This window comes from Crinia signifera, chromosome 2 (assembly GCF_055691185.1).
Source record: "Crinia signifera chromosome 2, ASM5569118v1, whole genome shotgun sequence".
NCBI lineage: Eukaryota > Metazoa > Chordata > Amphibia > Anura > Myobatrachidae > Crinia > Crinia signifera.
The window spans coordinates 353,470,820-353,497,098 of record NC_139218.1 but is presented as its reverse complement, the minus strand read 5'-3'; the positions used below and the strand labels follow the sequence as shown (position 1 = coordinate 353,497,098).

The 26,279-nt window shown below is 44.4% G+C and overlaps 1 protein-coding gene across 5 annotated transcripts in view; it reads right to left on the bottom strand.

The window, feature by feature from the left end:
• The window catches only part of DCLK1 (doublecortin like kinase 1), a 307,761-nt gene that overhangs the window by 63,455 nt on the left and 218,027 nt on the right, over nucleotides 1–26,279 (bottom strand). For all 5 annotated transcript variants that reach the window (XM_083169785.1, XM_083169786.1, XM_083169784.1 and 2 more), the window contains 4 exons: nucleotides 21,177–21,261; nucleotides 12,852–12,960; nucleotides 8,650–8,707; nucleotides 5,641–5,760 (listed from right to left, as the gene is read on the bottom strand). In XM_083169785.1, coding sequence (XP_083025911.1) covers nucleotides 5,641–5,760; nucleotides 8,650–8,707; nucleotides 12,852–12,960; nucleotides 21,177–21,261 — 372 coding nt within the window. The remainder of the gene's footprint in view (nucleotides 1–5,640; nucleotides 5,761–8,649; nucleotides 8,708–12,851; nucleotides 12,961–21,176; nucleotides 21,262–26,279) is intronic.

The following is a 26,279-nucleotide window of genomic DNA, read 5'->3' as shown; positions in this document are numbered from 1 at the left end:
TTATGGCCACCACCGAATAACTGACCCTAAGTACGCTAGAGTGCTGTGATTCCAGAAAGCAGCAGTGATGCCGCCTCCAACCACATCTGTATTCGGCCCCATGAGCAGAGAGACCTGTGTCGCAATGGTATCTGTGTGTTGATATCTGTTTGTTAATAAAGTTAAGTGACTTTAAAACCATTGTTCCAGCAGTTTGAATATTTCTACTTAAATTAGTGTATTTGTAATGCTCGCAACCAATCAGATGCAGTCATTATCGGCAATGTGCAACTTATACCAGGGCTGTAGCACTTACAGTTTAGACTCCTCTAAACAGCTACTTTTCCCAACCACTTTAGTTGCAATTTGCAAATAAACGCCTATACCCCACTCTAATGGGGCTCACACATGGGGCTATTTCAGGGCATTTTCTAAGTGATCTCACTAGCTATGCAGCTTCTTATATATATAGTGAGCAGCCAGCTTATTATATATATATAGTGAGCAGCCTGTCACGTTGTTACATGTCTATAAACATTAGGTTTTCCATGCAGTATGGTAATGATCTACCAATTCCACATTTGGTGACATTGACTTCAAAAGACCAATTCTTGCAGCCAGTGACATGCCAGCGCTAGGTCGCAGCATGTGTAGAAGCTTGAGGAGTGATAGATTGAGCAAAAAGTGGGGGTAGAACAGAGATGCTTGAGATCATTTGCTGGAGAACAGGATGAAAGTGTAGATGTGGATATATGATATTGTGTGGATCTGTGCCTGATTAAGGCCTGAGGCAGGACATAAGTAGGCTCTCTGTCAATGGCTAAAGCTCTCCTTAGTATTTCATATGTTTGGGATGTTTGAAAACAATGAAAAATGAAGTAGGTTAATGAATATTATTTAGTGAATACAGTGATTAGGAAAATGCAAACATCATTGGATATTGTCCCTAGATTGCCTAACAATGATCATTACCACCTGCGGAGAATAGCGTTAATGCTGAATCTGCCCACTAGATGGCAGCAGTTCCCTCTCGGTCACAGCTACAGCTTGCCAATAACCTGTGACTACAGCTCCCATTGCAACCCCCAGATTTTTTGACCCCTGTATTTTTGGAACCAGATCCGGCTCAATGAGCCCGGGGCTGGTTATGCTCAGGAGGGGGGACCTCATGCCATTTTTTTTTTTTAAACACAAATTTGCACATATCCTCAAATTCGCACATTTTCATGACAAAAAAGCGCAGATTATCGCACTTAATCGCACTTTTTTGCCCGGAATATGCAGCTCATTAAATATGCGAATTTGCAGCAAAAAATGCGATTTCAAAAAGTGCGATAATGGGCGATTTTGAATGGTTCCTAAAACTCTCATCGATCCTATTAGATGTCACCCCAAGCCGGTAAACTACAAAGCAGAGGGGTATGCATCATTAGGTCACCAGCAAGTAGGATGACAAGCATTAGGTCAACATGGCTTAAGGTTGACATGCAGAAAGGTCAACATGACTAAAGGTCGACATGACTAAAGGTCGATATGGGTTAGGTCAACATGGTCATTAGGTCAACAGGGTCATTAGGTCAACAGGGTCATTAGGTCGACATGGGTAAGGTCGACAGGTTGAAGTCGACTTTTTTTATACCCGAAGGTCGACACAGTCAACATAAACACTAAATCCTCGCATGGCTAGTCATGCTTCGGGCACACTGTTTTATTCTCCCACCACCCTTTAGTGGATGGTAGGGCATGAAATACCGCCTGTCGGCACATGTCGGCTCAAAAAACAGTAAGAAAAATCCATGTCGATCTTTTGACTGTCGAGCTTCCCCATGTCGACCTAATGACCCTGTTGACCTAACCCATGTTGACTTTAAGTCATGTCAACCTACCTGCATGTCAACCTAGTGGTGTCGACCTAATGCTTGTCGACCTACTTGGTGGTGACCCAATGACCGTATCCCAAGCAGAGTATGCTGAGGCTTTTAGTTCTGCTCACAATATAATGGAGGCTGCTAATTGCTGTGGCAGCCTGATTATGTTTTATCATGTTCAGTGAATGATGTCAACTGAAAATACAAAGATGTGTTATATAATATATTTCAGGCAGGTGATTAAATAAAAACATGACAATGCATTGAGACTGAAGCAGTAGGGGCTCATGAATAAGTCAGGGAGACCGGGCCGGCGCCACCACTAGGCAGAGCTAGGCATTTGCCTAGGGCACCGGCCACTGGAGGGCGGTAATGAGCCGCCTAGGAGAGGTACCATAGAGGTACCATAGAAAGCCGGGAGCAGGACAGGTTAGACAGTGGGCTTCCCTCTCCCTCCCTCCATTGCAGTATCGCCTGCAATCCCCCCCCCCCCCCCGAAGCGCCGGCTGCAGTATCGCCCGGACCCCCCTCCTCCCGGAGCGTGGCCGCCAGCCGCAGTATCGCTTGCTCGCTCACACCCCCCCCCGTAGCGCGCGGGGTGCATTGGGCGGCGGGCGGAGGATTTGCCTGGGGCGGAGGGGAGGCTTGCACCGGCCCTGCAGGGAGACAACCCTCCTGCTCCTAACTAGTCCACAACGCAGTGGGCTCGGCCGGCCACACACAGTTCCTGCTGTATTGTACAATATTAACCCCACTTTCCACTATGCAAACTGCAGCAGGGGGTGGGACAATGATGGTGCCGTAATGGCGCCTCCCCACCCATCCCTGGGACCTACAGTATGGATATCCATTTGTCAATTTCAACGTTCCAGATTAAAAGATCTACTACAGAGATAGTCAACAGGTCGATACCAAATGGTTCACACGCAGAAGGTCAAGTGAAAAAACATTGACACAAGCTAAAAGGTCGATATGGAAAACACTTTTGGTGTCGCTCTTTTGACTGTCTATCTACTGTAGACACTGTAGGATCAGCCAGATATCAATTACATATAGGGCCAGATGTACTAAGCTTGAAAAGTGATAAACCACCAACCAATTAGCTCCTAATTGTCTGGTTACAGGCTGTGATTACAAAATGACAATTAGGAGCTGAATGTTTGGTGGTTTATTACTCCCCACTTTATCACTTTTTGAAGCTTAGTACATCACTGAGGTCGCTATACGAACAATGTGTTTTTCCTGGGTACTGGCTTCATAAATAAATGTTCTTGTATCCACCTATTTTTGTCTCCGCTTGATTAGGGAAAGATGTACGGAAGTGGTAATGTATGCAAGGCTGAAATTCCAAATTATTAACAATATTTAAGAACTCGTCTGGCTATGTATTTCCACACGCTAAGTACAGCATGCACTGATGCACTGACTAAGGTCATCAGATAGCGGACAGGGAAGTAATTAGACATTATATGCAATAATGGGCAATGGGCGGTATTCAATGTGAATACCGGCGACGTGCAGCGAATCCTGTTTAGGATTTGCTGCACATTCGCCACGTTCCGGAGCCTCGCCGGCTCCTGTATTCAACGAGTCAGGGGCTCGCTGCCCCTGACCGGCGAATATGAGCTCCTGCGGCGAGCACCGCAGGGAGCCTGAGGACGGTGGCAGGCAGAGAGATGGAAGTCTCTCTGCCTGCCCCAGAACATTTGTGGGGGGGGGGAGGTGGGCTCCCCGGGTGCCAGCAGGAGACCGGGCATATTCACTTCACCCGATCATGAATATGTAATGATCGGGTGAAGTGAATATATGAATATCTAATGAGCGGCTCGGCTCCGGCGCCCCCTGCTGGCTGGTCAGTGTAAAAAAAAAAATATTTTTTTTTTTAAATTAAATATATATTCATGCGCTTACAGCACATGAATAAAAATAGCATGCCCCTCCTCAGAATAAAATTCCTGATTTTTTTACACCAAATGTAAAAAACAAAACACTTTATTTTAAAAGTTCACATTCCACTTCACCATAAAAAGATAGCGATTGCTACTCGGTGAATCATGGCGAAGAAAACTTTAAAATGTATTCGCCATCTGTTCATTGAATAGGGTGATTCACCGTTTTAGTCAAAAATTCGCCAAACAGCACAAATTCGCCATAAAAACATGGCGAATCAGCCTCATTGAATACCGCCCATAGTGTTTGACTGACATGTACTGAGGCTCGAGGAAAAGAAATTCCGTACTGAATGAAGAAGAGGATTCTTCACCATAAGGGCAGTAACATTCTGGAACTCATTGCCGGTGGGGGTGATTACAGCAACTACTGTTAATGAATTTAAATCAAAACTGGATGCATTTCTGGCCACTAAGGGAATCCTATAGATATGACTTACTCACGTCAGTAGTTACAAGTTAGGTTGAACTCGATGTAGTAACGTCTTTTTTCAGCCTTAATTACTATGTTACATCACTACGTGTGCACTGGTTTTCTAGATTTAGAAAAAATCTGTGGCGCTATTATGACTGGAATTCGCCTGTCCTGGGTGGCGGGATATTTCCCTTATCCCTGGCAAACGTATATAATTTTGGTAGTGTACTGGGGACCTAGGCGCTTTCCTCACGGACTCTGAGGGTTTCTGTTTGGATTTTCTTATAACATATATAGAAGAATTATTCTGTCTTGTAAATTTAGCCTGAGGAAGAGACACATGTCTCGAAAAATGTTGTTCCTGGACTAGTGCTATCACCCCCAGAGAAGTAGGTAAGTGTGAGATTGGAAGCCCACACAGGTTTCAGGTCCGGACCCTTGGATACCTGGGTGTTGACTCCAATATTGACACTGCCCGCATCCTGGGTTTTATTATCTTATATTACCTTTTATTGTGAAATAAAAACCGTTTATCTTCAAACCATTGGAAAAGATACCTTTTTATGTGTTCCACGGCTGATGGCACCGTGAGTACGGGTATGCCACCAAACTTTAAAGATACCTTGATAAGTGTATAAAGCCGTTTTTTTTAAGTGAGTTGGGTACGCATTAAAGAAACCCACTTTTGAAAAAACACCATAAAGAATTTTTTTTAATAACATTACAAACAAACCTACACATTGTTTTTTTTTATATATTATGGGTGGGATGTACTAAAAGGAAAATGCGGTAAAACGGGGGTTTTACTGCATTTTCCTATTTACCATTACCCGTCCGCCCCGTTTTTGCATGGCAGGGTATCGCCACCCAGAGGGTGGCGATACCCTATAGAAGCCTATGGGCTTCTATCGCCGCCCGACGTCCGCGTGCCCCCCCCCTCCCGTCCTCCTGATCTCCTCCTCCCCAGGTGTCACAGCCGGGAGGACATCCGGGTTCAGGGGGGAGGAGGAGACGCAGGGGGACGCTGGCAGCCGCCGGGAGGTGACGGAGACCCCGAAGACCACATTACAGGTATCGCGGGAGTCTCTGTCACCGCAACCCGATGCTAGCCGCATATGTTAGTACATATGCGGCAGCATCGCGGCGGCTGCCAGGCGAAGGGCGGCGATGTCTATTATTATATCCCGCCCTTTGTCTCCCTACTCTATATGTCTACCGAGGAGCGATACAAGTGACTACCCCTGAAGAAAGAAATTAAAATCGACTAGAAGGGGAGTATATATATATATTTTTATCCACTTGACGATAAATTTACTACGTGTGCACTGCCTGCGCCATGTCCTCTGTTACCCTCATACACAGAACCTGTATTTAACCATTCTCTTGTAAGTAGTTTGCATTATACATTAACACATGTGGCAGTCCTGACCTTAACTAGTTCCATCACCAGGTACAGCTCATTCGGCATATCCATCTCCTCAATGAGAAGGACAATATTGGGGTGTTTCACTCTTCTCAGAATAGAGACCTCATTTTGGATCATATGTTCCTATAGAAAGACAAGAAGAAAATACATGTATACATCAAAGCAAGAACAGCAGGTATAACCTAGTTCCGAGGCCGCTCTCCCTTCCTACTGCTTTATGTCCTGGCCATCCCTGCCATGCTCACTTGGCAATTTACCTGCACCACAGGTCTCCTTTCTGTCTCCTCTCCCTCTAGACTGTAAGCTCCTTGGAGCAGGACCCTCTTACCTCCTGTTCTCCCAGCCCTCTTCTCTCGCACATCAATTACAGCTTACCCACCTACCATCTACACCCGCATCTCTTCTCACTTGTGGTCATTCATCTCTACCACTGACCACTTACCCCTGGTAACATGCAGACATCTCCTCTGCTTACTTCCATCACAGCTGTATTATGTACTAACTGTGCTGCTAATTGTTACCTGTGCTCTGCTTTTGTTCTTCAGTTACTGTTATATTTAGTTCTGTGTACCCTGTATTGTTCTAATGTGTGCCCTATGTACGGCGCTGCGTACCGCTTGTGGCGCCTTATAAATAAAATGTAATAATAATAACACTAATAATGGATTGGCCAGAGGCTATCCAACTAGCCATGATACCCGGCACTTATTGGGGATTATACTTTGGGTGCCTCAGGCTTCATCCATGTTTGCCTCGTATGGCCACCTGAGTAAGCCTCGGCTTGTCCGGTTGGCCAAAGCAGGGCTGCAAGGCCAGGAACACAGCTATCCCTCTGCCACCTGCCCACACCCTCAATGCTGCAGCCTGGCCATCAGGCGGCGGAAGACAGGAACTATGGGTGACAATGCAAGGACCTATCCGCACATGCCAAGGGTAAGTAGAGATTCTGGCCAATCCCAGGTACTTTTTAGGGGGCGTGTTGAAATTGCAGGAGGCGTGGCCATGCGCCCTTAGAATAAACTATAGAAAAAATTGTATTTTAAGCACCTCTCTGGTCACATTGCATCCCCCGTACACAGTAGCATGTGTTGGATTGAGAAGATTTCCTGCAGCTGCTGCCCCAATGGGCCTCTGCCTCAGACCTAGCTAGGCATGGGTAATTAGTAATCTCTCTCTTGGTACCACTGTCTGTGAGGAAGCACCAAACTCTGAATCAGGCCCCTAGTGCCCACACAGCAGAGGAATAGGCAATTTAGTGCTTTAGATTATTAAATTGAAGTTTTGAGTATTATCCTATATATATTTTAGAATTAGTTGTATTTAAGTTGCTATATAAAGATACACAAATACAAGACACTACCAACATGAACTAAAATAGTTAATATTGCATGATTTCTATGATTAACTCTGAAGGTCTTTTTTAAACTTATAATTACTTTTAATGATCTAATTACATTTCCATTCCCTTGACCTCATTCCTGCTCATTATAGAAGCAGATTCCGTGTTCCTGTCAATATGGAGATAATGCCATCCACTGTTCTGACTGCACCGGCAGCGTATGACTCATTAACACTCTCTAGGAAATAGAAGTGGCACTTCTTCAGTGGAATCTTTACAGAATATATACAGTATATACTGTACATACATTATATAGTGCTCAGTTTTAATGGTAAATAAGAGAATAAGTAGCTCTGTTATTATACAGGAGAAATACAATATTTCAAGTTTACTTTTATACTGTAGTCATGTTTAATAAAAGAATAAAACGCATTTTTTTATCGTATCTGTATGTTCTGCAGTTGATGATGACTTCTGTGCTATAAATAAGGAATTATACAGTCGTTGTTGTTCAGCACTGCTAAAATATGAAGAAAACATAAAGATAATGAAGAGACTCTTCCTAGAGGTGTCCCAAATGAACGAAGGAGTCAATACATAATCGGCTGGAATGGGCTCCACACTTTACCTCCCAGTAGGTGCAAGCTTCCCTGATGGACTAATGAAGACTTCAGAGATCTGACCCACAGTGTGAACAACCAAGCCTGACATAGCCATGTGCTGGATACTGCTTTAGCAAGGGAAGTCCATGCTTATTGCTTCATTGCTTCTTGTAGAGGGACTTTTATTCTGGGTTTTGTTTTGTTTTACATTAGATGTAACCCTCAAAAGCTGTATATTTGAGTAGGTCACCTCTTCAGTTGGCATGCTCACTTACATGTGAACGCCCCAACTGTACAGAACTTGTGCTTGTATTTAGGCAAGCATTCCCCTCCACCCCCCCCCCTCATGTACCTGGTGGCGGAAGCTTTAAATTGCCGCGATTTGCGCCTTTTCGGCGAAATGGGCGGGGCTAAATATGCAAACTGTGCGTATTTAGCTTCGCCCCCTCATCGGAGACCCGCATATTGCGGTATTTGCATTACTGGGGGCAGGGATTGATGATGTCTCCATCAGGCCCCGCCCCCAGGAGTGATGTTAACAGTGTCCTCTCTGGGGTTCTCCCGGAGAGGAGACTGTAAAAGTCGGTAACCCTGATTTACACCTAACTTTGGGGCGAATTTAACAACGAGTGATATTCTTGTTATCACTCGTTATGAATGTTAAATGATGCTCCAGCCAATCAGCTTCTGATTCTTCAAACATATGACAGGAACTGATTCCATTTAACATTCATATGAAGTGACAACAAGAGTATCACTCGTCACTAAATCAAGTTCATGATCATCCAACTGCGAGAAAATATACAGTAGCGAAATAGCTTAGCATATAATATAATATAATAGATTATATTAAATAAACTAAGTAAGAACCCCAATTTAGATAGCAAAAATGTATAGATACAGATGTCTGGATTGCTATAATACATACTGTTATTATTTAATGATTAGCAATACAGTACAATACAGTACAATACAGTACATTTGAATTTTTCAGAGTGGATTTGGATATAAAAAATATTTCAGTTTAGCGTAATGGAATTTAACATTTAGATTTTGCCAGGCAGTACCCACCTTGCCTCTGCATTTGCTTTTATTGATGATTTTCAGTGCATATTCTCTGCCAGTCGACCTATAAGCATATAGAAATAAAGTTTGAAACACCCGTATAGAAATAAAGTTTGAAACACCCGCATAGAAATAAAGTTTGAAACACCCGTATAGAAATAAAGTTTGAAACACCCGTATAGAAATAAAGTTTGAAACACCCGTATAGAAATAAAGTTTGAAACACCCGTATAGAAATACAGTTTGAAACACCCGTATAGAAATAAAGTTTGAAACACCTTTTTTAGTATCAAGACTGGAAATACTATTTGGGGCCCTGTAGACCATTCACAACTTCACAGTTTCTGGCTGTAGGGAGGGAAATTCGGTAAACCTTCTAAAGAGCAGTAGCCTCTGTACCCTTATGGGTAGACTTATGGCTTTTTATATTAACTTCATAAAAATGTACATTTTAATGATTCATTAAAACGGTCAAAGCGAATCCATTGAAATTAAGGCTCCCAATGTAATAACCTGCGATTTGCGGAAGGTGCGATTTGTTAGATTTGAAGTCTGCTATTGGTTTAAATTAAACTACAACTTCGCCGGTATAGCGCTGCAGACTATTACATAGGTAGTGTTAAGCAGTGTGCGGCCTATCCCTACACAGTGCAAATAGTACAATAAACGGTTGACTTAATTCTATTTATTGTGCAATACTTCAGTCACTTTTGTAGATTAAAATGAATGATGGCTAATATTTCAGCATTTTACATACTGTATAATTGTTATCTTATGTCTTATTCTCAGATCCTCTTACATACAAACTGCAGAACTCTGACAGCTGTGTCTACATCATATAGGACTCTTAGCCAAAGTACAGTTTTGCAGTTTGTTCCACGGTCACCTCCCAGATGCTCCTTATTGTTATTCATTAATCATATCATAGAGCACCACAAAAAATAATGATGAAACCATTGCACATCAAAACTTTCTTTGTATTATTAGTATTATGATGACTCATTCATACTATGCAGACACAGAACCATTAATTGTAAGTTTAAAATTAAAGTCAGGCCCTCCGGACTTTTTCTTAAGTATAACAGACGGTAACTAATACCTTCCTGCCAGTTGCCCTCTGCCTTTTCTGCTATGCATTACACTTGTGCAGGACCAGAGACATTATAGTAACCCCAGTTATTCTATGATCAACTTTTCCTACTATTCATCATGTGTATTATATTATTCAAACATAGAAGTGCTTCGTGTTTGCTGTTCAATCACCAAAGATGTGGATTTATTTACATTAGAGGCTCTGAAGGGTCTGCTCCCAATCTTGGGATTGTTGGCAAGGGTTTGGTTCAATAGACCTGTAGTACTGTACATAGATAAAAGGTCAACCTCATGACAAGTCAACGGGGTTAAAAAGTGGACAGTTAAAAGTTCAGCTATGCCTAAGGTTGCCCAGTTAATATATTTAAAGTATATTTCAAATTTGCAAATGACCACCAACTACTTAGTATGAAACTGTTCAAAAATGTATTAGCCCTTTCACAGGGATGCAGTTAGAATCCCGGCGGTCAGAATCCCGGCGTTCAAAATCCCGACGGCCGAAATCCCGACACTTTCTCCCTCTATGGGTGTCCACAACACCCATGGAGGGAGAATAAATTAGTGTGCCGAGCGTAGCGAGGCCCTGTGCCCGCAGCGAGCCCGCAGGGGGGGGGGGGTCCACGTCCCCCCCTTGTCGGGATTTCGGCAGTCGGGATTCCGGCATCGGGAATTTGAACGCTGGGATTCCGACCGCCAGGATTTAGTACCAATCCCCTTTCACATTGCAAACATGGGATGCCCTTTATACAGTGAGTGACCTGGGTTTAACCCTTTCTATAACACGGTTCGAATTGGCAGGTTGCTCGGCCTGGGTCATAAGGTTTGGTGCTTTCACACTGCGCCTTGACCTGGGTTATTTTGGCGATATGAAAGGAGTATATAATTCCTGGTATCATTTCTTCTCTAAGAAATAATTTAGAATCACTCATTCTCCATAACGTTAATTGAGTGTACTGTATATGTACAGTTATCTGAGGTCAGCAATTACAGCACGGTTAGCATTACTACCTTACAGCACTGAGGTCATATGTTCAAATCATGACTGATCTGTGTGTGTCCTAGGTTTCCTAACAAAAACTGTATTTCCGTACCTTATGACTCTTGCACTACTGCAGTGGTTCTCAAAGTCTGTCCTCAGGACCCCACACAGTTCACGTTTACCAGGTCTCCTGACAGGTGCACTCTTTATTAACTGACACGTTTAAAAATTTCCACAGGTGGAGCTAATTATTTCACATGATTCTGTGAGGAGACCTGCAAAACATGCGCTGTGTGGGGTCCTGAGGACCGACTTTGAGAACCTGTGGATTATTGTATTTTTTTATCTAGTAACACAATTTTTCTAATAACATCCTGTATAAACCAGTATTTACTAAATAGTTGCCAAAGAAATGTGTTTTGATCATCATAATCCTCTTCTCTAGACTGTAATTAGCAAAATATCCTTTTGTAAACGTAATACATCACTAATCTTTACATAATAGGAGAACATAATGAGAAAGCACACAGCAGAGCAGAGGTAACGATTCATGGCTAGAATCTGCATATGAAACATTGGTTCTAGAATCCTGCACAATATATCATTGTACACCATGGATACCAGGCAATGCAGCCCTCTGGGGATGACTAAAGCATCACTGCAGGGCATGTGTAAGGCCTCTCAGAACCCTGGGGAAAACTATAAACGACTGCACCCCCCCACATCTAACCTATCCTACCATCAACACCCACTTTCCAGCCCCTCAAGTGGAAATGTGGAGATGGTGTCTTAGAAGTTCCACAGCCGCCACCAACATTGAGAACAACAAGTATGTCTTCCTCATAGACATCCAGAATTTTGTGATAGGCACACTCTGTGGTGCCCATTTGCAGCCTCCCCTCCCCACAGCAAATGCGCCAAGGAGACTCCGACACTGATAGAGTCCACTGCTCATACAATGACCCCCGGGATCATGGAACCGGTGCCATTTTCTCAGTGATTGCTCTACTGTATATGCTCAGAGCTTTTGGGAAAACTGCACCTCAGCCATTTTCCCAGTGTCACCATCATTTCTGTATTTGATGAGAAAGGTGCATGCTTAAGCTTGAAAGTCCTGGCTACCATTGTACACTTACCCTGTCTTTATTAAATTGCAATATAGAATACCATTATATCTTGAACAAGTACTTGATGAATAATAACATTCAGGGCTGTAGCATGCTAGGGAAGGGAGCAATTCACTAGTTAAGCCAAACGTGGAATCAAAGCATATGATCCTGGGGGAGGATATCACATCTACAACACGTATGGGTCATAGGTTATGGCTAATTTTGACAGGGTTGGAAGGTCGACACAAGCATTAGGTTGACAATGGGAGGGTCAACAGTGAAAATGTTGACATGAGTTTTTCACGTTTTTTTGTCCCTAATGTCGACATAGTTGACATGGACACCGTCTAAGTGTACCGATGCGCTCGCCATGCTTCAGGCACCTTGCCTTGCTGTGCTCGGCACACTATAATATTCTCCCACCACATCGTAGTGGGAAGAGAATATAATGATTATAAAGGGCAAAATGCATCTTGCCAGTTTAGCAGCGCCATGCAAAAACAGCCGGGCCTGTCTGTCCCCGCCGCCGCTGTCCGTTACGCTCAAGGGAAGCCCAGCATCTATGTAGGTGCCAGGCACGCCCTCACCAGAGACATCGACGGAAGGCCCGCCCACGTTGGTGATGTCGGTAGATGGGCCCAACCACATTAGTGACATTGGTGGGCCCGGACCACCATTTTCAAAATGCACCCTTTCCCCCCAGCGCCCTGCCCTGTCATGATCATGGAAGGATCACTATATACCTTGCTTAGTATATAAGAAGGGGAGGAAGAGGCAGTGTCACTTACAGAGAGGCAGAGACACTTACCTATCTATACACTCCTTAGTATGTAATAATGGGCAAGAGGGGTGGAGACACTTATCTGTCTATGCACTCCTTAGTATGTGAGAAGGGGAGGGAGAGGCGGAGACACTTACCTGTCTATGCACTACTTAGTATGTAAGAAGCGGCAGGAGAGGCGGAGACACTTATCTGTCTATAAGCTACTTAGTATGTGAGAATAGGAGGGAGAGGTGGAGACACATACCTTTCTATACACTCTTTGACAATGGCAAAATTTCCATCGCCTATGGTTCTTCCAACTTTGTATCTTTCTGCTATCGACACCGGTACCTGGAACCCTTCATCCAATATATCTGTAAAGCCAATGTAAATAATGAAAATATATCAAGACATGTCACTATATATATATATATATATATATATATATATATATATATATATATAATGTGTTTTAAAACAATCTACTATTATGTATATAGCGATATACTATCTGTAGCACAACCCTTGTGATCTATGGGCAAAGGACCACTCATCGGATTGGAGCTTAAACACATGCGATTTGCCAGTCTTGATCCAATTTATCAGCCTGATTCGTTGAAATCTGATGAAATCAGCCAAAACTCTTTGATTACCGACATCTCTGTGAGAGATGTTCAAAATATCCACTAGAAATGCCAGCGTCGCTCACATTTGTTATATAAATTAACTAAAAAATGATGTATAAAAAATGATATTGGGCGAGATGTAATGCCGCCCGAAGTTCAGCGGCAGTGCGAGATGTCAGCCAAACTTGGACATTTTTTTAAAGGGGAAATAACTTACAAGGCCCGGTTTTGCCTTTGTAAGTTAATTCCCCTTGAAAAAAAATGTCTGAGTTCGGCGGACATCTCGCACTGCCGCTGGACTCAGGCGGCATTAAATCTCGCCCTATATTTCCTAAATAAGGTAAACATTACAGGTCATTATGATGAACAAAAATGCTTGCTTGGCCATTTTCACACCAATTTTGTCAAATTCACTTGGCGCTCAAAGGGTTAAGGGGCATAATCATTACTGTGCTCCATCTGACAGCTATGTCACTAATGAGTAGGGGCATTACTTTACACTACCGGGGCTGTTAGTGTGCATGATGTGCATGGAGTGGGCGAAGGCAGAGGATCCGATGAGATCCTTCTTCATAACTGGACATCCTTTCCATAAGGAGCGGGGCTCTGGGAAACAACACCATAGGCTCTCACTGTGAACTGTGATGGGGTGAAAGTGGTCATGCATTGCAAAGAACACCTTATAACTCTTCCCTCCACTCCACTTTATCTGCCTTTAATTATCTCTGCACAAGTCGGGTGGCATGGGGGGCTTTTGGCAATTTTACACTTTGCCAGTGGGCAAAGACTGAACAAGCCGGAACAGTGCATAGTGTGTCCACTAGATGGCGACTATTGCCTAGCTATCACAGAATGTGTCTTTTCTCCTTTGATTACTAAAGGCAACATGATCAAATATGTTGTAAAAACCAATGTACACTCATATCCATACCAGCAGCACTGTACTCAGAACTGTAGTACCATGAAGGAGGGAATCTAGAGCTATATACTCTGCACTTTTCATATACAAGGCTGAATGCATTGTTTTCATTTACAGTACTTTACACTAACGCTACTTTTGCTAATTGCTAGGCTGCACAATACAACATGATCATACAGCTATACAAAACCCACCAGCTGCCAGGGAAATGCCAAACGGGACTCTTTGTGTGGCTGGCACATTCAGAGTAAGCTATACCTGGAAGCAAGGATGTAACTACCATAGGTGCAGGGAGTGCAGCTGTTATGGGGCCCAGAGCTGAGTGGGGAAACTTTACGTGTCATAGTTACATCATGTGTTATATATTACCTTTTTCACCATTGGGTGGTTAATAGGGTAAATGTGATATAAAATATACTGGAGGGCATTAAAATGTTACAGAATATGAACAAAGGAGAACTGGAATGTGGCACCAGATGAAGTGAAGGCACTATAGCGTGAAGTAATATGATCAGGGAGCGGAACTGGAACGTGGTATAATATCAACTGGAGACACTGAATGTCATAATATGATTTGGGGATACTGTATTGCATAAGGAGCATGATTCAGATGTGGTCGCTATGCGACGCAGCAGCAATCTTAGTGACTCGATCTTTAGTGACAGAACTAAGAAGCATCGCAAGTGTAGCCGCTGCCTACAAGTGAACAGAGACACCCACTGAAGCCAATGCAAAATGCTCATCGACTGCATACTAAATCACAATCGCAACACAAATATGAGGAACTTCAATTCCCCGAGTGCCTCTATGGCCGGGCAGAATAGCTGCAAGAGCTACTGGCTCCATGTTTTATGCATATGAGGTGGCAGTCTCGTGGCAAGACATCTCTCAAAAATAATCATGACACGTCACGTCAGCACTTTTTCAAACATTCCGCCGTTACCTCCCCCAAGTGGCCTCTTCCGCTGCTACCTTGCTGCATGTGGAATCGCAAAGATTATCTGCCAATAACTGCGACACCATCAAAGTTATGACTGCATCTGAATCAGGACTAATGAGTACTAGCAGCCCTACAATGTGACAATGTCAACTACAGCACTACCATGTGTCTGGGTCTGACAATGCTACTGGCTGTGAGCTGGATTAGGGGTTTTATGATTTCTGAACACAGTGTTCCCTATTACACATTACAGTCCCCATTACCTTGATTTGGGGGAGTAGTGTTTTTTTTATTTTGGTACTCTTTACCTAGATGGGCGCCCGCGATTGAAATCGCGGGCGTCGGGGGTAAAAATCGCGGTCATCGCGGGCATCGCGGCCATCGCGGGTAAATCGCGGGTACATAAAAATCTGCTACCCGCGATGACCGCGATTTTCCCATAGGGAACAATGTTAAAAAGGCTGATTGAGCGCGATTTTCATGGAAAATGCCTCAATGCCCGCGATTTGCCCATAGGAATCAATGTTAAATGGGCCACAGAGCCCAAATAGGTACAATTACCCCTTAAAATGTCCCCCCAAATTTTTAACGCCACCCCACGATCCACGCCAACCCGAAGCGTGGCGAGCGCAGCGAGCCCGCGAGGGGCGGCGGTACGCGTCCTCCGACCTTTTCATGCCCTACTATCCACTAGGGCGTGGAGTGAGAATAGAATAGTGTGGCGAGCGCAGCGAGCCACCGAGCCCGAAGCGTGGCGAGCGCAGCGCGCCCCGCGAGGGGATGCGGATACCTTCACAGGTAAACGCGTCCCCTCGCGGGCTTCACAGGTGTCCGCGTCGCCACCGACACCTGTGAAGCCCGCGAGGGGACGCGTATAACTGTGAAGGTATCCGCGTCCCCTCGCGGGGCTCGCTGCGCTCGCCACGCTTCGGGCTCGGTGGCTCGCTACGCTCGCCACACTATTCTATTCTCACTCCACGCCCTAGTGGATAGTAGGGCATGAAAAGGTCGGAGGACGCGTACCGCCGCCCCTCGCGGGCTCGCTGCGCTCGCCACGCTTCGGGTTGGCGTGGATCGTGGTGTGGCGTTAAAAATTTGGGGGGACATTTAAGGGTTAATTGTGCTTATTTGGGCTCTGTGGCCCGTTTAACATTGATTCCTACGGCCAAATCGGGTCCATTGAGGCATTGAACACTAAAATCGTGTCCATCGGGCCTTTTAACATTGATTCCTATGGCAAATCGGGAGCATCGCGTCGCAGGCACCGCGGGTACATTTATGGCCGGCCGCGACGCGACCGACACGATTTCCATGTTTAACATGGGTTTCAATGGGAAATCGCGGCCATCGCGTCGGTCGCGTCGCGGCCAGACATAAATGTACCCGCGATCACCACGACGGGCGCCCATCTAAGTAAAGAGTACCTTTATTTTTATAAAGACTCTGACGATCATTGTCATTTCAAGTTGGGACTTTTAGGAGATAGAGTTATAATACCTAAAACCACAAATACTCCTCCTTTCCCTCCTCCAGTGGCGTCAAACTCATGGCCTTTCATCTGTTGAGGAACTACACGTCCCATCTGTTAGTCGCGCAGCCGCTCGGCGCCGGGGGGCTGGTGCTGGAAGGCTGCACACAGCGCTTCCGCCCGGCGTCTCCGAGCGACCGCGCGTCACTTCCGCCCGGCGCAGGGAGGCTGGGGCTGGAAGGCTGCTCACAGCACTTCCGCCCGGCGTCTCCAAGCAACCGACCGGCACTTCCGCCCAGCGTGGTGACGCAGCGTCTGTCCATCAGACAGACGCTGAGGGAACTTCTCGGCGTCCCCGGGCAGCCGCTCAACGGTTGCCAGGCAACAGGGGACGCCGAGGTACGCACGCTCGGCCACCTGATATGGATTAGAGCCAGGGGGGCTGGTCCGGAACGGCGCTGGGTGATTTGCTGCACCATCCCTTTTAAGGGATAGCTGCAAGCAAGATGGCGCCGGTTATAGCGATCACACTTGCTATCCTGGTCTTTCCTCAGCTCCCTGATCCTGTTCCTCAGTGTTCCTGGTCTGCTTCCCTGCTTCCCTGATCCTGCCTAACCAGCTCCCTCTTCTGGGGTCACGTGAGTGCTCCTCTGGAGCTTGGTTCTATCTTTTTGTTTCTTCATTTGGCAAGACGCCGATCATTTTGTTATTTTATTCTGGGCTGTCCAGCCATTCCTTGTTTAGGGTTTGTCCCTGTAGTCCCTATCAGCCTGCTGGCCTCCGCCAGCCGTGGGGCTGATTCAAGACTGCCGCTGCGTGGTCTCTCCCACTGTTAGAGCCCAGTCAGGCAGGGTTATCTCCATTCCTTGCTTCAGCCGTTTTGGGGATTGTTATGTTTGTGTTTTGATCTGCATTTTGGTGATTCCCCTCATCTCTCCCCCTGTGTTTGTGACTGGGTCGCATTCCCGTCCTTGGCCTGGTGCCGGTAGACAGGGTGTCATCTCCAGTTAGGCCCAGTAGTCAGATTACCTCTTGAGCATACCTCTGACGATCACTAGCCCTTTGTCCCCACATAAGACCTGGCTGCATCGGGGTCGGAGCGGGCCTAACTCGCTCCTTCGGACGCGGCGGCCCCAGGTGAACACTAGCATTTGCAGGGGCTTGACATCTGCCAGAGGTACTCAACAGAGTGAGCGTAGGGTTTCGCTCTGGCCGTCCTAACCGGCGGTCACGGCTGTGGGCTCACGCCTGATTCCTCGTTCCCGGTCTATGGTCATAACACCATCATGCCCTGCCACAGTTTTAACAATCCATTATAAAAAATCTGTGGCAGGGCATGCTGGGATGTGTAGTTCCACCTGGAGGGCCATGAGTTTGACACCAATGCTGTAGTACCTAGATGAGAGTCCCATTCTGTTATTCCCCCATTTTCTGTGTTTAGCTGGATCTGTATGTAAAGCTGGGTTTCCACTGGAGCGACAGGGATTTTTTTTTTATATTGGAACGAATCATTGTCAGCTCAGATCACACTGGAGCGATGTTAATGAAGTACGGAAGGAACACTGTTTCGACCTTCCTTATCATGCCCGGTGTCACTAGATTTGAAGTGTTGCACTTCAAACCTAGCATAGTTGCAGGTGACTGTGGCAGTGCACAAATGACACACCCTGGGGCAGATGTATTAAGCCTTAACAAGAGATAAATGCAAGTGTGATAAAGAGAGAGATAAACGTCCAGCCAATCACCTGCTAACTGCCATGTTACTGGCTGTGTTTAAAAAAGTCAGTAAGGAGCTGATTGGCTGGACGTTTATCTCTCTTTATCACCCTTGCATTTATCTCTTGTTAAGGCTTAATACATCTGCCCCACTGAGCGATATGCGTGTTATGCAGGTCTGATTCATCATACCGGGCGGCTTATCGCCCAGTGTGTACCCAGCTTTAGTTCCAACACCTCGTTAAACCATGAATCATTGTGGAGGTATGTACATGGGATAAAATAAATAATACTTTGAATAACACTGTAATATTACAATTTACAAGTTACGGGGGAGATGTACTATGTCTTGGAGAGAGATGAAGTGGAGAAAGATAAACAAGGGAATCAGCAACTTTTTGAAAAATTACATTAAGGAGTTGAATTGTGGTGTGTGTGGAGAAAATATCCCCACCAGGTGGCGCTGCCACACTCAATAAGATTAATGCCAAGACTTTGCTGGAAAGATACAAATAATATTTTTCTTTTAATAAAAGACCATAATATACATCAATAAAAAATGCACATTTACATACAAATTATTACACTCAAAAGGGACATACAAGACATACAACATAAAACATATAAGGCATGGGCTGGCTATGAGGCTTATGGCTGCATATACTGTATATTCTTAATATGAGGCAATATCAACGGAATACATGTGACGCGGAATACATGTGAAGTAATCCGCGTGCGCTCACCACGCTTCGGGCTCGGTGCCCGCTCTAGCCACATTGAAATCCAGTTACCTGCATCATTTGGATTACAAATATCCCATTGGGGATTTGGACACTGTTTGGGGCGAAACCAGTACCTGGAGCTGACCACCCATAACAGGGAGTGAACATCACACTGTGTTACAGCAGCAGCAAAGGCTCAGATATAGGACCTGGTCACCTGCACCCATTACAGCAAGAGCTTTGATTCCAAGTGGGACTGGTAACTATTTGCTTATTCAAAAAGGTTGATATTGCCTCATATTAAGAATATATATGCAGCCATAAGCCTCATAGCCAGCCCATGCCTTATATGTTTTATGTCTTGTATGTCCCTTTTGAATGTAATAATTTGTATGTAAATGCACATTTTTTATTGATGTGTATTATGGTCTTTCCAACAAAGGGCGGTATTCAATGTGATTGTTTAGGATTCGCTGCACATTCGCCACTGCTCGCTGCGTTCCGGAGCCTCGCCGGCTCCGGTATTCAACGAGTGAGGGGCTCGCTGCCCCTGACTGGTGAATTTGAGCTCCTGCGGCGGACGCCGCAGGGAGCCTGAGGACGGTGGCAGGCAGGGAGATGGAAGTCTCCCTGCCTGCCCCAGAACGTTTGTGGGGGGGAGGTGGGCTCCCCGGGTGCCAGACAGCACAGGCTGCCCCCCGGGGGTGCCAGCAGGGGACCCGGCATATTCACTACACCCGATCATGAATATGTAATGATCGGGTGAAGTGAATATATAAATATCTAATGAGCGGCTCGGCTCCGGCCCCCTGCTGGCTAGTCTGTGTAAAAAAAAAAAATATATATATATATATTTTTTTTTTAATTAAATATATATTCATGTGCTTACAGCAAATGAATAAAAATAGCATGCCCCTCCTCAGAATAAAATTCCTGATTTTTTTACACCAATTTTAAAAAACAAAACACTTTATTTTAAAAGTTCACCTTCCACTTCACCATAAAAAGATAGCGATTGCTACTCGGTGAATCATGGCGAAAAAAACCTTGAAATGTATTCGCCATCTGGTCATTGAATAGGGTGATTCACCGTTTTAGTCAGAAATTCGCCTTACAGCACAAAATCGCCATAAAAACCTGGCGAATCAGCCTCATTGAATACCGCCCAGAGTCTTGGCATTAATCTTATTGAGTGTGGCAGCGCCACCTGGTGGGGATATTTTCTCCACACACACCACGATTCTGCTCTTTTCACAGAGATTCACAATCTCTCTGTAAAGGATGCAGCAGCCATAATCAAATTACACATATATTTACTAAAGGTGGATCAGATCCCACAGTGAAAACAGCCAGCGCTACTGAGTGATTTATTCACTCTCTCCCTTACCCCTTGTTACATTAAGGAGTTGATTGTTTTGGTACTGTATCACTCTCCACTCTATCGCTCTCCAGCGCTTGATACATATCCCATTTTGGTTTATTATGTACATTGGATCAAACATAGTGCAGTAAAATGTTTGGTACTTGTTTCCTAGCACGGCGCCACCGATTTTAATTGTATGGCATCGGGTCTATTAGATCGGGTCGCATCGCATGCGATCAGATCGCATGCGATGCGATGCAATTAGACTCGATTTTTAATTGTACAGCCTCCCTGATGGCTAATTCCTATGTTAAATGCACCCCCAGACCCGACGTGGATAGTGGGGGTATGAAAAGGTCGGAGGACGCGTACCGCCGCCGCTCACCACGCTTCGGGTTGGCGTTGATACTGGGGTGACGTTAACAATGGGGGAGCATTTGACATAATAATTACCCATCAGGGTGGGTGTACAATTAAAAATCGGGTGTGTGGGTGCATTTAACATTGTAATCAATGGGAAATCGGGTGTAATCGCGTCGCATCGCATGCCATTGTAATGGCATGCGATGCGTCGCAATTTGAAAATTGTATATGAAGGTGTTAAAACCCGAATATCGGGTCAGATGGGGTCCCATCGCATACCTTAAGTAATGGTATGCGATGGGACCCGACGGGCGCCGTGCTAGGCAACAAGTACCAAATGTTTATATTACTGTAAGTGTAAAGGAGGAGGAGCTCCTATTGCCAATACTCCCTGGACCAGTTCTGCCTACATTACGCAATCCTGTGATTATATTGTACACCAGAACATGTGCTTCTGTTACACTACTTCTCACCTTCAGCTGAGACGTCGTTCTCATCCATGGAGCCGCACACTTTGGTGGATGCTAATGAGGTAGAGGAGCCGCTGTGCTGGGAGCCCTAGAAATGGCAAAAAATGCAACACAAAGTGAATGAGTCTCATTGGCTGCAATATTTGTTGCTAGGCAGACATTGTAACTAGGAAAATTGTGGCAGGAGACCGGACACTGACGTAATTATCAGGGTGGCAGAGATATTCTAAGATAAGCACATGAGGATAAACACTATTTGCATTAGCACCTATGGCTTTACTTTCTTTCAGTGAAGCATTGACCAATTATTTGAATAAATGTAAAATATATATGTAAATCTAGTATTTTAATGCACATAGTCATGGCAGCCATTTTGTGCTTTGAACTAATGTACAGTGGAATGCATTTTCTCAATTCTCTAGAAACCTGTTACATCAGTGAGACCCTGGTGGATGCAGTTATTTGGTATATGAAGTGTCCCCACTTCCTAGGAACGGTGGTTAATAGGTTTCATTCTCTAACAAATATTGGTGCAACCCACAAAATGGCCACCTGTGTTCTGAGAGTGATGGAGAACTTGCAGTGATGTGAATATGTTGGCATATACACATTGCCATGGTTACCAGTCAGTAAACTCCCATACACTTCATTGGTGCTAAAAATTGCTAATTAATAAATGGGGTTTAATAGTACTAGCCAGAAGGGCCTTTGGCCTGTTGGGTTGGTCCTGCCACACAAGGAGTGCTAAGCAGCACAGTCATCCATCTTTCTGTTTTCCCTCTTGTTGCAGGATAGATGGGGGTGTTTTGTGAGGTCAGCCCCGCCCGACTCATGGAACTTCCCCTTTAAGTGCACACACTGACAAGCCATGGCTGCTTCATACAGTAGCAATGGTCCGTCCCTGCTACAGAGCTATGAGGATATAGGAGAGAACCTACACCACAACTAAGCGGCACAGAGCACATTTTGTATGAACACCATATGAACCCACAGCAACCAAGCAGATGATGTCAGTATTGTGCAGCATCAATTAAAGCAAACCTCTAGATATAATGGGGCAGATTAGAGATGGGTCGTTCGCGATCGAACCGGATCTTTTGAACGGATCACATTCAAGAACGAATGAACCGCCGAGTCCCAAAAAACAAACAAACGGTGATCCGGTTCAGTTTACAATGCATTTCCCTGATCTGAGTGCTGCCACCTGTGGCAGCTGAGATGTACTACCTCTGTAGACTGAGTACAGTGCTGTGACTACAAGTGATAGAAAGATTAGCTGCTCCTGCCAGGTATGGCCATCGGTGCAGACGGCATCGATGGTTGCCATCGATGGTGATTCTGCACCCAGCCATCGATCAGTGTTTTTACTCGGTCATGTATATCCCCCCCCCCCCTTTTTTTTTAAAGCGAGCCGAGGTCCGCCTAAAAGATCCGTATCTTTCCGATGAGAGATCTGGCGGATCCCGGCTCAGCTTAATGATCCGTTTTGCCCATCTCAAGGGCAGATGTATTAAGCCTGGTGACGAGAGAAAGTTGAGGTGATAATGCACCAGCCAATCAACTCCTAACTATCATTTTTTAAACATAGCTGATTGGCTGGTGCATTATCACCTGCTACTTTATCTCCACTTTATCTCTTCACCAAGCATACATCTTCCCCAAGGGTGTGGATCATTAGGGGCCTTATTTTAGTTCACTCTTTCTGACAAAATCCTTCTTAGATGGACAAAACCATGTGCACTGCAGGTGGGGCAGATGTTACTTGTGCAGAGAGAGTTAGATTTGGGTGGGGTTTACTTCAAAGTGAGATCTATATTGCAGTGTAAAAATAAAGCAGTCAGTATTTTCCCTGCACAGAAACAAAATAACTCACCCAAATCTAATTCTCTCTGCACATGTTACATCTGCCCCCCCTGCAGTGCACATGGTTTTGTCCATCTAAGAAGGAAATTGTCAGAAAGAGTGAATGAGAATAACCCCCTAGGTCACTAGCAGGTAGGTCGACAAGCATTAGGTCGACACCACTAGGTCGACATGACTTAAGGTCGGCATAACTTAAGGTCAACATGCACAAAGGTCAACATAGCTAAAGGACGACATGGGTTAGGTCGACAGGGTCATTAGGTCGACATGGGTAAGGTCGACAATGAAAAAGTCGACATGGTTTTTTTACCCCAATGTCGTCACAGCCAACATAAACACTAAATCGTAGCACCACATCCCCTCGCATAGCTCGCTGTGTTCAGCACACTATTTTATTCTCCCGCCATGCCCTAGTGGATGGTAGGTCATAAAATACTGGCTCAAAAAATAGTAAAACAACCCCATGTTGACCTTTTGACTGTCGACCATCCCCATGTCGACCTTATGACCCTGTCGACCTGATAACCCTGTCGACTTAATGACCCTGTCAACCTAACCCATGTCGACCTAAAGTCATGTCGACCTTCCTGAATGTCGACCTAAAGTCATGTCTACCTACCTGCAGGTCAACCTAGTGGTGTCGACCTAATGCTTGTCGACCTACTTGGTGGTGACCCAATCCCTTCCCCAATATGCTTCCAACTTGATCAGTTTTGCCTCTGTTTCTGTGTCAAAAGCCACCACAAGAATGAAATGAGGACATTGAATACACCTTAGAGAACTCTTACTTATCACCACAGCTTACTACTGATCACCACAGCTTACTACTGATCACCACAGCTTACTACTGATCACCACAGCTTACTACTGATCACCACAGCTTACTACTGATCACCACAGCTTACTTCTCCAATGACTGAGTTCCTTTGTAACCCTAACTGTATGAAAGTCAGTGTTTCTGCTGATGTATAGTATAAATATACCTTATTACCTTGTTTACATGACATGTGTTATTGTGGCAGTGTGGGGAAGCTCCTGGGTACCAATTAGCTCTTTCCTTTTATGTCAGCTCATTAAATGTATTTTTTCTTTGAAAGTAAAAGAGTCTGTGCACAATCTCCAAAATCTATTTCTGTAAGATTAGGACTCGGCATTAGGTATATCAGCACTTCGGGGAGATTGTGGAATCAACACCTATGAGTGTATGTTAAAGTACCATCCATCTGAGAGGCATGCTCACATCCAAAGCAGCTAGAAAGACCTCCTGGACTTGTTGATGAAATAACAATTATACTTTCAGGGCTTGCTCATGTATTGTTTTGGACTAGTGCTTCCATATAAGCATAATTGCCTGCTCTCCAGGATCGGCCGGAAAGTTCTCAAAATTTGCGTACAGCTACCGGCCCTGTGGCAGGGTAGGCTAGTCTCCTGGAGCTAGCCGCAGCCCTCTGCCCCAATGTCTCCACCCCGCAGCCATCCTTGAAACTTGATGTTCTGGGGAAGCGTCTTCGTAGCTTTGGCCCCCACTTTACAATGCCAGTAGTCTGGCAGGACCATGATGACACCTACTCCCGCAATGGGCAGACGGAAAGACAGTATGTAGGTGGCCTCAAGAAACCTTATTTAAAAATGTATGTCCACCTTTTGGATAAAAGATGTTGGAACAATGAAAATTACAACTTTCAAGCAGACATACGTTATTGTTTTTTACTGACCTACTTGTATTATATAAATAGCATTTGCTTGTTCATTATGTAAATTTATAATTTTGTACTTCTGCTCAAACACAAATGTACAGTGTAGGTGTGGTATAGAAGATCTACAGTAATTAGATAAATAGCAAAAAAAACATGCAATGTACTTTCACTTTGAGCTGTAACAGTTTTTACTTTCACTTTGAGCTGTGACAGTTTTTAGCCTACAAACTCTCCACCCCATGCCCATTCCCTATTTGCTCCTACCTCTAATCTCTGTCTTCACAGCTCCCTCTCTCCATATACAGCAAGTTTGAAACATATCAGTGACCCTGCAAAAATTGCTTTCACTTTCTTTTATGACACCTTTTAGCACACAAAGGCGTAATTTGGTTCAACCAGTGGCCTCTAGTGGTCATAGGTGGTACTTCACCTCATAGAGGTAAGGAGCAGATAGCCTTTTATACTGTATATATAGATTTTCATTTAGTAACAGACACATATGAAAAGCCATCTATTACTATTGCATTTTGTTTGAAGACTATAAAGAAGTAAGATACCATAATAATAGCGACATTGCGAAAATACAGCAACAACAAAAACAAACATTGCAAATACAAAAAAAGAAAAAAACTACAGAGAAGATAGCAGGAAAATAGAAACAAAAATAAAAACCATCTTAACAGCACAATGACAGTCCATACACACCAATTATTTAGTTTATATCTTTGGAACCATATTCAGTTTCACAAAGAAGAAATTTTTCGATGGGAAAATTGACGGTTTGAGAAATAGCTGGGATGTCAGGTTTGTGACAATAACAGCAAAGATCTTTAACTTTAGCAATAAAAAATGTTCTGGAAAAGAAATCACGATGAAGAATACAGAGGTCTGAGCCTATTTAGATGTATGAGGATCCTTGTATACTGATTTCATTTCTTTTTACTATTCTTATTATGTTAATAACATAATAATAGAATAATACTATTTTTCTTCCTTGGTTAAATTTTTTTTTTTTTTTTTAATTTCTAACATGACAATGTATTTATTTCTATAACAAACCTTTTGTGATTTCATGTTGCTTTATCTTATTTATATTCAAAGGAAATGAAAGAAGGAAAAAAAAGACAACATAAACTGATAAATACAATTTCCTTTTTGTCATCATCTGCGGAGACCATAGGTGCCGATTTATGTTTTTGCTGGTGGGTGCTCAAGCCAAAAATATAGGGGAGTGGCATCATGGGAAAGGGGGAGTGGCCAAAAATAATACTGATTTATATTATGCAGCACAGTTGTCTCCAATATTCAAATTATGGCAACAGTGCCAAATACATAAATGCCCCCACAGTGCCAAATACATAAATGTCACAGTGCAGGTACCTAAATGCCCACACAGTACCTGTGTCAGCGACAAGGAAGGGGGAGTGCAGTGGGACACGGGCAGGTGGGCCGCAGCTGAGCGGGTGGGTGCTCATCAATGTCCGTGGGTGCTCGGGCCCTCAAGCACCCACAGAATCGGCACCTCTGGTGGAGACCTGGAAGTTTA